Source organism: Schistocerca americana, chromosome X, assembly GCF_021461395.2.
Source record: "Schistocerca americana isolate TAMUIC-IGC-003095 chromosome X, iqSchAmer2.1, whole genome shotgun sequence".
NCBI classification, from domain to species: Eukaryota; Metazoa; Arthropoda; class Insecta; order Orthoptera; family Acrididae; genus Schistocerca; species Schistocerca americana.
In genome coordinates, this window is record NC_060130.1 from 894,739,062 (window position 1) to 894,752,485 (window position 13,424).

At 42.9% G+C, this 13,424-nt stretch overlaps 1 protein-coding gene across 3 annotated transcripts in view; it reads right to left on the reverse strand.

The window, feature by feature from the left end:
• The window catches only part of LOC124555681 (PRKC apoptosis WT1 regulator protein-like), a 58,158-nt gene that overhangs the window by 19,101 nt on the left and 25,633 nt on the right, over positions 1-13,424 (reverse strand). For 2 of the 3 annotated variants that reach the window (XM_047129682.1, XM_047129680.1), the window contains exons 3-4: positions 10,977-11,160; positions 10,551-10,650 (exon numbers count right to left, since the gene is read on the reverse strand). In XM_047129682.1, coding sequence (XP_046985638.1) covers positions 10,551-10,650; positions 10,977-11,160 — 284 coding nt within the window. The remainder of the gene's footprint in view (positions 1-10,550; positions 10,651-10,976; positions 11,161-13,424) is intronic. The other variant, XM_047129681.1, reaches the window with a different exon arrangement.

Genomic DNA, 13,424 nt, shown 5'->3' on the forward strand with positions numbered 1-13,424 from the left:
TCTAATCTTGCTACAACTTTACACGGAGTGCTTTCCTTTCTGTGACAGAATCTATCACCTCATCAAAGCTCGTCAAACGTTTCCCTACATGAAAAATCGAAATATCGTTGTCTGCTGTTAACACAAATAGTACCCAATACTGATTACGTCTATTTTGTCGCTGTCTGCTAGATAAAACAAAATAGGCATTTCTAACACTGCAGAAATTGTAAAACACACCAAATAAACGAGACTGTTTTGGCACAAATGGTCATTTTTATAACACGACAGAATATAATTCACGAAGACCAACATAAAATTCCTATTAGGCCCACTACAAGGAAAAAGCTTTAGGTTAGAAAATAGTTTCACATTTCAGTCAAGCGCTCCATTTTCTCGAGCATGAGATCAAAAAGTAGCGGTACGACATTTTTATATAAATTTGGAATCGTCATATTCTTCCCTAATTTGTGTGATGTCCCCGTTTCTTCTCCTTCCTCGCTCTAACAAACAATCTTGTCACGACTAATTCTGGAGCTACCCCTGCCTTTGTCAAAACTTATTCGCCGGTTAACTTCACTAACCCTGCCAGAAATTAGTGAATGCCTAAGGTCAACAAAAGATGCTCGTCACCCCCTAGCCACTCCAGGGGTATATAAAATTCCGTGTAGTTGTGGCAGGGTTTACATAGAAACTACAAAAAGAAGCATCAATACACGGTTGACGGAGCACAAAAGAAACTATCGCTTGGGACATATCGACAAATCAGCAGTAGCGGAACATGTTTTTAAGGATGGAGATCACGAAATAAAATTTGATGAGACAAGCGTGCTAGCGAGGACGTCGCATTATTATACACGTATGTATAGATAGGCAATTGAAATCCACAAACATCAATACAATTTTAATCGTAAAGAAGAAGGATTAAAATTGGACAACATATGGAGGTCGACGTTGCATCAATCACGTGACAATCGATTGCCTGCAATCGAGAGAACAGACGATATCCCTGATTATTCTCCGGTTAGGCGGCGTTATGTTCATACAAACAATTTTCCGCACTACTTACAGAAGAGAACTAGAGAACTAGTGTAGCAATCTGGAGAAAAATTTTCTGACAAAATTTCATTTTCCTTGATACAACAAGAAGATAATACGTAATCTTTTTTACCTTTTATTCCTATTAGTCGTTTATTTCCACTCTGGTAGTCTGAATCTATGGATTTCCCTAATAATTATAACAACGCTGATCATTCGCAAACCCAAACAACATAATCAGACACCGATCGACGTTCATTCGTTCGGCTTTACTCCGCTCAGCTTGTATAGCCCGGTCCCCTGTTGCCTGCAGGAAAGTTTATTTCTAGATGCGACGAGGATTCCCCTGACAGAGACATCACGTACACTATGCACGTGTTCAAAAAAACAACTTATGATTTTTTTCCCATGGGACCAAACTGCTGATGTCATCGGTCCCTAGGCTTACACACTACTTAATCTACCTTACACTAACTTACGCTAAGGACAACACATACACCCATGCCCTAGGGAGGATTCGAACCTCCAACGGGGGAGCCGCGCGAATCGTGACAAGTCGCCTCACACCGCACGGCTACCCCACGCGGCTTACGAGTCATTCAGAAATCAACTTACAGAGTGTGTTCAAAAACCAACAGGGATGCGCATCAAAATAATATGAGTAATCTATAGACTAACGTGCGTTGGATGCTAGGCGCTTTGTGAAACAATTTTTTTCTCTTCAAGAATATGATTTTGGCGCTCCACCCCCAACCCCCACCCTCATAGATCAGGGCCCGCTGCGCATGCATGAATCTGGGAGCTTGGGCGCAGCAGTAAAATTTTTCCCGGTTGCATCTAGCTGCTTGCTGCGACTGCTTACACAGCCAACAATCTTGTTTCTGTAGCCAGAAACGGGAGAAGGTACTACTCATACGCCACTCAACTGCGCATGCGCATGAGCCCGCTCGTAACTGCTAAACGAATCTAATGTAAACAGTTGTGACGTCACGCTCATCGGAGGCAATTTGTTGTTATGAAGCATTGCATAGTCTTCCTAAAGCCTTTGATACATTTTGCTGTTGGCAAACGCTTGTATGAGCACTATGTTTTGGTGTTGTATATGGCACATTTCCCTTGCAATTTATGTTTTTTTTTCCTTCCTCGTTCACGTTTCATTACTGTAGTATTATTCTGCAGTAGCGGGATTCAGTAATATCCTTTGTTAGAGTATCGATTCTTACCAGAAAAAATTACAAAAATTTAACTGAAAACTAGAACAATGAAAAATTCCCAGAATTCTAAAAAATTCCCGGATTTTTCCCTGTTTTCTCCCGGATGTAAAAATTCCCGGGTTTTTCCCGGATCTCCCGATTGTCCCGGGTCGTATACACCCTGTATATGAACATCGAAATGGTAGATATCAAGATAACCAATCACTGAATAGAAAAGCAACTTGAATGCTTAGAAGCAGAAAGGCATCAGGACCACATAAGATACCTATAAGATCCTACAGGTATTATGCGAAAGAACTTGTTCCCCTACTAGGAACAGTTTATCACAGATCAGTGGAGCAATGAGGACTACCTACTGACTGGAAGAAAGTGCAGATCATTCCCATTTTCAAGAAGGGACTTAAGACAGATGCACCTAATTACACACCTTTATCATTGACACAAATCTGTCTTACAATTATGCACCATGTTTTAAAAATAAACATGGATTTTGTAAACAGAGATCTTCCTAAATTTGTCTATCTGTACCTCCAGGAGGTCCATAGTGCTGTAGACAACAGCACTCAGGTTTGTGCCATGTACCTTGACTTCAGGAAAGCATTTGACACCATCCCATACTACCATTTAGAAAAAAAAGTATGAGCTTATCAAGTTTCAGACCAGATTTGCAACTGCATTCAAGACTGCCTTGCAGATAGAACAGAAAATGTTGCTATTAATGGAACATGTTCAGAGTACCCCAAGGAAGTGTGATAGGACCATTACTGTTTACAATGAATATAAATGATCTAGTCTGATGACTGGATGCTTTTTAAGACTGTTCACATATTATGCAGTTGTCTAGAACAAAGTAGCAATGCTGGAAGACAGTATATTGAATTGAAGAATGACCTGCAAAGAATTGATGAATGGTGCAGGCTTTGGCAGTTGACCCTCAATGTAAATAAATGTAACATATCACACATACATAGGAAAAGAAATCTGCTACTATACAACTACACCAGTGACGAGAAACTGCTGGATACAGTATCTGCCATAAAATATCAAAGGGTAACCACCCACAGCAACCTCTAGTGAAATGACCACATAAAACAAATAGTAGAAAATGCAGATATCGGAGAACTTCATAGGAAAAATCAAACGGAAATGTAACTCATCCATGAAGAAAGTGGCTTATAAGCCACTTGCTGACAAATTCTTAAGTATTGTTTATCAATGTGGTTCTGTACCACATAGGACTGATGAGTGGGAGAGAGGGAGAGAGTAAACATCTTGCGTAATGACCACAATGAAAAAATTTGAGAAGTTATGATCAATAAAGAGCCTTACCAATAATCATTCTTCTCAGGCACCATTTGCAAGTGGAACAGGGTAGGGATGGGCAATCAGTTACTGATACCAGAACTGTCTTTCACCACACACCATTAGGTAGCTTGTAGAGTATGATGTAGATGTAGATCAAATGCAGTAATATATTTACATGCAAATTAAAGAGAGAAGAAGACTGTCAGATAAAATAGCAGAACAGTTGTGGAATACCAGTTTAAGAATACACTTCCGCACACGTGAAACACTCACATGAAAGCTGAAACACAATGCAAATAAATTAAGTTGTAAATTCAGTACCTCAGATGTGTGTAAGATTAAACGCAGTTGTCAAAAACGGTATATAGGCCAAACCGGTAGAACTTTTGATACCATATTTAAAGAACACATGTCACTATAAAATGATAATGGCATTTGGAGATGATATAAATGAAACTAAACACCTGGCAGGATGAATACACATACATCCTGAAATTTTACACATGGTGCCTAAAGTTCATTTTTTGAATCTCTTGGAGGAACTTTAAATATATGGACAATATCTGAAGAAACCAGATAAAATGCTCATCTCCAGTCTGACTTATCAGTCAATTTTAGGAAAGTACTCAGATGGCTAAGTCAACAGCAGCTGTCCAACTTTCCTATGGTGCCAGTTGGCAATACACAACTTCAGCAGCTCTCTGCACTTGCTGAGCCGTCATAATTGTGCAGGCGGACTGAAACCCAATGTACAAAAGCAGTAAATGAACTTCAGACTTCCTCAGGCAAGAACTGCATGCACGAATATTCAAGATCAATGTTTTAATTTAGTTATGAATTTTAATAGACACTTTATGTTATGTGAAATATAAATGATATCCCCTAACGTGTCTTCTTCAGATGTTCAAGGTCATGTTATTTGCCAACATACACTTGGAACTTTAAATATCCCCACAAAAAGAAGTTGTGTAAGATAAGATCAGGGGAGCGAGGAGACCACAGAATACTGCCATATCTGGAGGTAAGTTAGCAGGGAAAATGATCCCATAAGATAGTCACCGATTTATGAGCCGTGTGTGTGTGTGTGTGTGTGTGTGTGTGTGTGTGTGTGTGTGTGTGTGTGTGGGCGCGCGCGCGCGCAGCTGCACCATCTCATCGAACCACCTTTGTGCAGAATCATTCACACTTAATTTTTTAGAACCTAAACTCACAGCACATGAGTGAACTAACCATTAGAGCTCTGTATCACAGGTGCCCTAGCACGCTCTCTCTCTCTCTCTCTCTCTCTCTCTCTCTCTCTCTCTCTCTCCATGTTTATGGATGTAATGGCTGTGCTGACTGGGCCAGGTGGTTTCATCATCATGGAGCCAGTTGCCTTTAAATTTTCAACCCAAATTTTAATGGTCTTGCAGTCTGCAACAGATCAGTGAACCGGAATATTAACCCTTAGAGCTTGACAGGCGGGGCAGCCTCAACTGTGTAAATACCGCAATAGACTCGTGTCAGGCATCATCCAACATGAACTTCCATTCACTGTAACTATGGCATCAGGGCTCCCACTGGTGTATCTCTTGTGCTGAAGTGTTCAGTAACTGTCAGCAAGCAATATAACTGCGAGGAAATGCATTTCTTGAACACATACCACTTTTGTTTGGAGCAATGCCTAAAAAGAAAGTCATTTGTGACTATAATAAAAACCTGGGTGGAGTGAATATATCCATCGAGTATTGTGCATCCTACAGCTTCATCACGAAATAAAAAAGTGGTGGTGTAAGATGATTTTCTGGTTGTTGAAGGTAGCAATAGTCAACAGCTTCATGCTGTACAACCTGGATACTACTTCAACCAGAAATTCAAGTTGAACCACAAGAGACTCAGAGTGACACTTCTGAAAGCTCTTGTTGGTTGGTTGGTTGGTTGGTTGGCTGGCTGAAAAGGGTGGGGTGGGGGGGTGGGGGGGTAGGGGGGGGGGGGGGGGGGGGGGGAGAGGACCAAACAAAAATCGGGCGTTGAAAACCAGTCCTAAGAATAGATATGTCTCCACTACAGTGAGTGGTTCATCATTAAGATAAAGTTCAGGTTCTGGATGAATGGTATGAGGCTGAAAGAAGTGCACGACACACGATTTCGCGTCTGAAAACTGGAAGCGGGGCTAGAGCCCATGACTGCGCCTTGTGAATGGCTCCCTGTGGGTGCCGCTCAGCAACACCAGTAATGGAGGAGTAATACAAAATGCAGAAGCCATCTGCATACAGAGAAGGGGAGACTGACAGCCTTACAGCTGCTGCTAGGCCGTTAATGGCCACTAAAAACAGAGATAAACTCAATACGGAACCCGGCGGAACGCCATTCTCCTGAATACGAGGGGAACTATGGAAGGCACCGACTTGGGCTGGAAAGTACGTTGCGACAGGAAGTTTTGAATAAAAATAGGGAGTGGGCCCCAGAGACCCCACTTATACAATGTGGCAAGGATATGATGTTGCCAGGTCATGTCATATGCTTTACATAAGTCAAAAAAGATGACTACAAGGTGTTGATGTCTCAAAAAGGCTGCTCTGATGGCAGACTCGAGGGACAAGATTATGAGTTGTAGAGTGAACCTGGCAGAAACTGCCAGTAGGCCAGTAGGCCACGTGACTCCAGACCCAACCCAATCGCCAACACACCATACATTCCAGCAGCTTACAGAGAATGGCGGTGAGGCTGATGGGCCAATAGCTATCCACATCAAGTGGATTTTTACGAGGTTTTAGCACCAGAATGATGGTGCTATTCTGCCATTGCAATGAGAAGACACCATTGCACTGGATCTGGTTGAAGATGAGGAAATATTGCTTGTAGTCAGATGAGAGATGTTTAATCATGTGACTGTGGACCCGATACGGCCCAGGAGCTGTGTCAGGGCAATGTGCAAGGGTGCTGAGGAGCTCCCACTCTGTAAATGGGGTGTTATATGGTTCACTGTGGCGTGTAGTGAACGCCGTTTGACGGTGCGAAAGGCTGGGGTGTAGTTCTCTGATGCAGAGGCTGGAAGATAGTTCTCGGCAATCGCATTTGAGTCAGAGAGCACGCCATTTAAGTTAACGCCAGGGACAGCTGTTGGAGTCTGGTACCCAAAAAGATGTCTGATCTCCGTCGAGACTTGGGAAGGTGACGTATGGCACCCAATGGTCGACACATACCTCTCCCCAACAGTCCTGTTTCAGTCGTTTTATAATCAGGTGAATGCATGCACGGAGCCGCTTAAAGACTATTAAGTGCTCTAGGGAATGGTGCTGCTGATGTCACTGTAGAGCTTGCCGACACTCTGTAATTGCCTCAGCAACTTCCGGCAACCACCAAGGGACAGTCTTTCGCCGAGGGCACCCTAAAGAACGAGGGATCGCGTTTTCTGCCACAGTAAAAGTTGTTGTAGTCATCTGCTCAGCCATCATATTGATGTTACCGTTTGGGGGAGAGTCAACGGTGTCCACAGAGGTGAAAGTTTCCCAGTTTGCCTTGTTTAAAGCCCATTTGGATGGGCATTCATGGACCTGATGCCGGGGCAGTGACAGGAAGATGGGGAAGTGGTCACTATCATACAGGTCATCATGTACTCTCCAGTGGATAGATGGGAGAAGTCCTGGGCTGCAAATGGATAAATCAATGGCCTAGTAACTACCATGAGTCACACCGAAATGTTGGCGTCCCCAGTATTTAAGAGGCACAGGTCGAACTGAGACAGTTAAGTTTTGATATATCTACCTTGGCCAGTGAGCACAGAGCAACCCCACAGGGGGTTATGGGTGTTAAAATCTCCCAAAAATAGATAAGGTTTACGGAGTTGATCAATCAGTGCAGCTAATACATTCAGGGGTATTGCACCATCTGGAGGAAGATATACATTACAGACAGTTATGTCTAGTGTCATCCTTATTCTGACAGCCACAGCTTCAAGAGGGGATTGAAGGGGCACAGTTTCACTACAGACTGAGTTTACGACATAAATGCAAACTCCACCAGACACTATTATAGTCACTACGGTTCCTGTAATATCCTTCATAGCCATGGAGGGCAGGGTCCGCATTGCCGGGAACCAGGTGGGCAATGCAGAAATCAGGTGTAAAGCTTAACAGTTACTGTAGCTCAGACAGACGGTGGAAAAAACTGCCTCAATTCCACTGCAGGATACTATCATGGTGAGACTGGGAAGGCACGGAGCATTCAATGAGGCAGTTTACGCCTCAGGGTCAGCTGCTGCCACCGACTTATTGCCGGAGCAGTCTATATCCATTGTGTGTGAGGGTCCGGCAAGATCTAGGTCCTCAGCAGACACCAGAATCTCCACCTTATCCCCAGATGCAGAGCTTGTAGGTAGTGGTGGTGGTGGTGGTGGTGGTGGTGGTGGTGGTGTGGGTGCCACCGCAATTTCCTTGGTCTTAGGGGTCTTCTTTTTGTACTTTTCCCACTGCTCCTTGGGTTTCTCTGGCTGGGAGGGCTTCACTGATTCAGTCTCCGGGACTGAGGATGATCATGAAGCCCTACAGCCAGCTGCTTTTGGGCACTTCAGCCACCAGTGCGCGTCATCTTTCCCATTAGCAGAAACTTGGGAAGGGAGTGACCCAAGGGACCCCCTCCTGGCGAGAGGAGCTGGCTGAGAAGTGGAGACTGGTGTCCCTGACACTTGGGGAGGCAGTGCTCCTGAGGTACGTTGTGCGGGAGCAAAGGGGGAGGGGAGGGGGGGGGGGCGGGGTGGCAGTGGCCCCCCCCACCATCAAGCAGACAGGTGTAGTCTTCTGGCTCCGAGAGACTGGAATTTGCAAAACTGATGGGGCTACAACTGTTCTCGTAGTGGCGGCATATGAGGAGGTCGTAACCACAGGATGCAGGCACTCATATTTTCTCTTAGCCTCAGTGTAGGTCAGTTGGTCCAGGGTCTTTTATTCCATGATTTCTCTCTCTTTCTGTTAAATCCTGCAGTCTGGCGAGCAAGGTGAATGATGGTCTCCGCAGTTGACACAGATGGGAGGCGGGGTGCATGGAGTATTTGGATGGGATGGATGTCCACAGTCTCGACATGTGATGCTGGGAGTACAGCAGGAAGACATATGGCCAAACTTCCAGCACTTAAAGCAACGCATTGGGGGAGGGATATATGGCTTGACATCACAGCAGTAGACAATCACCTTGACCTTCTCGGGTAATGTGTATTACCCTCAAAGGCCAAGGTAAAGGTGCCAGTGGCAATCTGATTAACCCTCGGACCCCAATGGACGCGCTGCATGAAATGAACTCCTTGTCGCTCTAAGTTGGCGCGCAGCTCGTCGTCAGACTGCAAAAGAAGGTTCCTGTGGAATGTAATACGCTACACCATATTTAAGCTCTTATGAGGCGTGATGGTAAGGGGAACATCCCCCAGCTTGTCACAAGCGAATAACGCCCATGACTGGGCACAGGAAGCCGTTTTTATCAAGACTGACCCTGACTGCATTTGGACAACTGAGGCTTTATCGAGATAAAGGATTCCCACCAGCTCTCATACATATGAGGTACTGGGCCAAATAAGGTTTGTTGCCATCCTTAACCTGGCGTTCCTCTCATGGTGTGGCCAACGAGGGGAACGATTTAGGATCATACTTCCTTGCAGCGTACTGAGACTCTGAATGCTTAGGGACTGCTGGTATTTGATCACCAGCAAGTGATGACGTGGTGCACGTCATCCTCCCTGATGCCACCCCACTCCAACCAGGGGCCCTCCCCAGTGGCAGGACGGCCACTGCCGAGAGTCCCAATGCCCCAGGGTGACGGGCATCTACTCCTTGGCATATGTGGGGAGTTAACAGCACAAGCATCAGTGGATGGATCCCTGTGTAGTGAGGAGGCTACAACCAACAGGGTACATGGCAGCCCCACCGCAACAAACTGGCTACCGTGCTGGTTATGAGGTGCAAAGAATTCCATGGTCATCGGCAGTGCAGGAAATGACACTGCATAGTGGATGGAGGAAAACACACCCAGGAAGGTGCCCTCGCTCGAGAGATGGAGGATGAGCGGGACTGCAACGCCACGACAAGAAAATGGGCTCACTCTTCGGGAAAGTTTTGAAAAATGGATATCAGACCCTACTGGGGACCATCACATAAAGGCTGAAAGATGTGAGACTCCTTTTACTTGCCTCTTATGACAGGCAGGAATACCTCGGGCTTATTCTAACCCCCAGGCCCGCAGGGGGTGCTCTGGTTGGAAGTGTATGGGACACAAACAAGAAAGAGGGGAATACCATCTACCGCCAATGATGAGGAGAGACTATCAAAGCAGTCGCATTTCATTTACTCCAATGAAAAATGTAACAGCAAGGATTGTACTGTTTGCAGTAACAGCAAGGTTAAAGGTGGTAGAAGGGGAACTGTTTACTACTGCAACATGTGTTCCAGAAAACCTGGATTCCATCTTGGTTAATGCTTTGAAAAGCACCACACTTTGAAGAAATATAGGGTCTAAGTGACAAAATATATTCCATGAAAGGTAACATGACATGTTCAATGATACAACATATGTGTAGTCTGCATTAGTTTTTACTTCAACTTGATACACAGGACTAATATGACAAGGTTGAATCTACAGTCATGCCTACTACTGTGGATTTTTGTACATTAATTTAGCTGTCAAAAGTGTAAAGAACATATGGAAATGAGTTTTACACACACAGCTTTACTCCCCCTCTTCAATTTTACTGTATCTGTTGTGCACCCAATTACAAGTTCCCACAAGTTAGCTAGTAACAAATACCTAACAAAGATTTTGAGCTGCTCGTGATCTACAAAAATAATAAAAAATAGTTGCTAGTTCAAGTAAGCTTGTTGTCATTAGTGTTTATATTCCCCATTACAGTTAAGGTCATGACACCATGAAAAAACTATAGTGGGAAGTAATTCTCACTATCTTTCTTACTCCTTAAAGAACATAACATTATCCTGCAAAAAGCTGAAGTCAGATGCAGCTCTAAGATATATATTCTTTAAGAAAACTTACTTCTGTTGAAGGTAAATGAACAACTCCTGTACTGCGCCTCTTTTCACGGAGTTTTCTACGGTCACGTTGCTGCTGTTTCCCTTTGTTCATGTGGTTTGCCCTGAAATACAGAATTTATTTTTAATTGTGTGGCTCAGTTAATATCCAATTATTTGATTCAAATCTGGAGGTAATCAAACTAGGAGCACGATTCTGAACAGTAATTAAATACTTTAACTTCTCTACCAAACTTCACATTATTAAATGATTACTTCCTTGGCAATAGTTGCCATATTTATTGGACCTAAAACATAAAATTCTAAATAAAATCACAGCCAGTAGTACCATACAAAATTACCACCTTGATTTTGTAGGCACTTAAAGACAATTTCATTCTTTATCATTCACATACAAAATGAAACAATATTGCTATTTGATTATTATCACCTGTTAACGTGTTCAGTAATGGGTTGTCGTACAGGAACACATCTGTTAATTCTTTTCTCCTTTGCTCTTGATAAAGGCTTAGGACTAGCATCATGATCTGCTGGAAAACTGCCACTAACATTTAGCGAGTCTGCTGTTTTCCCATCTCCTCCACCTCCATCTTCAACATCACCACCCCCTGGATCTAAAAAAATATAGAACAAACTGGACTACACTCACTCAAATTACTAAAGTACAAAATTGTAGGTGCCAACATCATTAGTAAAAAAATCACGTAAGGTCATTGTGCAAAACAGAAATGACTTTCTAGGCTTAGAATAAATTCAAAGTCACATTCATCATTGTTGTGTCATTGTCATGCAATCAAATGAAAATGAGAAGATGGGGAAAAAAGTTAACTATTTATTATTTCAAAAATAATCACCATAACCATTAAAACATTTATCCCAATGAGAGACAAGATAGTCAATGCCCTCATGGGAAAATGTTTGCGGTTGCTTACGGAAACAATTGTACCCGGGCATGCTTCTCTTCTTTGTCTGCAGCAAATCAAAAGCCACAAACATTTTTATTCAGGGCTCTGAAAATACGGAAATTGCTTGAAGAGAGATTATGACTGTATGGAGGATGTGAAAGGGCTTCCCAGCAAAACTTTTGGTACTTTGGCAACATGCGAGCTGGCCCACTATGCTGCAAAAGTTTTGCTGGAAAGCCTTTATACAGCATCCATACAGTCCTGACCTCTCCCCATGCAATTTCCATAGATTTTGTATGCTGAAGGAAGACATTAATCATCATTTATTTGCACACCTGGATATAATCATGGTTTTGTAGGCAAGCAAACATTTTTCCATAAAGGCACTGACTGCCTTGTGTCACAGTGGGATAAATATAGTAACGGTTATGGTAATTACTTTTGAAATAATGAACAGTTCACCGTTTTCCACCTGTCTTTCATTTGAGTGTCCCTTCTTAACAACAACAACAACAACATGATCTTGAATTTATGGTTATTGTGATTACTTTCGAAATAATAAACAATTTACTTACTTTTTTTCCATTTGTCTCGTCTTTATCCAACTGTCCCTTATACTAATCTTATAGGACACTGGTCTACCAACTGGTGCCTACAACACTAGTGGGTATTAGTACTGGAAAGGGAGGTTATGATACCATACCACAGGAATTAAAATCCTGCACCTCTGAAATATTAAAACTTGTGCCTTGAGCACCATACCATTCATTTTGGCAGCATCTCATAACTCTCTTGTTCATTAATATTAGTTATCAAAATCTGAGTTTCTACTTCTCCTTCACAGAGTTCCCCAATTATTCTTACAGAGTAGAGCAGATTCCATCGAAATCCTATGGCTACCATAAATTTCAAGACCTGTGTAAGGTAACTAAACTTTAACTTCCACACTACAGTTAAGGAAATGTCTTAACACCACACTATACAAATGATATACTGCAATGTGCTGCTGAGGTAAGTGCAGTTCCTACAATATATTCAGCTACTGTAATCTGGCATTTTCGTGCTAAATAATGTTTAATGGGATCCTTAATACATATTAGACACCTTCAACCGCTAAGTCATTTACATTAGATGTCTCTTTAAATCACTGTGAGATCATCCAGTTCCTTTCTGCCTAAGATTCATATAGTAAAATCACTCTCTCTACCAAATCACAGGTTCCCATCAATCAATGAAACTGTGCAAACTTTCACCAACTTAGGAAACATTTAAAAAACTGACACCAACAATGAGTATGCTGTTAGTATTGTGATGACACAAAAATCTGCCATATGCACACCACTTCCACTTCAATCCATTTTCATCACTTACAACAACAGTCAACTGCGTACTACCTCCACACAAAATAACAAGACTGCTCGAATTGGTAATGAATGTACAAAGAATTCCCACAGAAGAACAGCCCACCATGCCTTTCCATGTACAATGATCACTATGCAAGTACATGGAGATAACACAGTTGGTGCTTATCATGTGCATGTTTACACTGATGCATAATTTGAAGAGTTCATCTTCCAAGACAACAGTCAGCCATCTAGGTTTTGTCTCAGACTAACATCTTCAGCAGCCAATAATTCAGCAGATGGAGTGACACAGCTCTCTCCTCCCCCCCCCCCCCTCCCTCCCCCCCATCACACCCAGAATGCGCACACACACACACACACACACACACACACACACACACACACACAACCTAAGCCAAACAGAGCACATTAGCAATCTTGCTGGGAGGTGTGATGGTGCTTGTAGCCCTGTCCCCGCACAGTTGCTGTATTAAGAGCCATTTTGCAAGAAGAAAGGTATTCATGTTACACGAATATCATTAACACCATACACACCCTTATATTTGTTGTGTTCGTGTTTGGTATAGTCTATTGCCATATAGATATCACTTCAGCCATATCAAACTGATA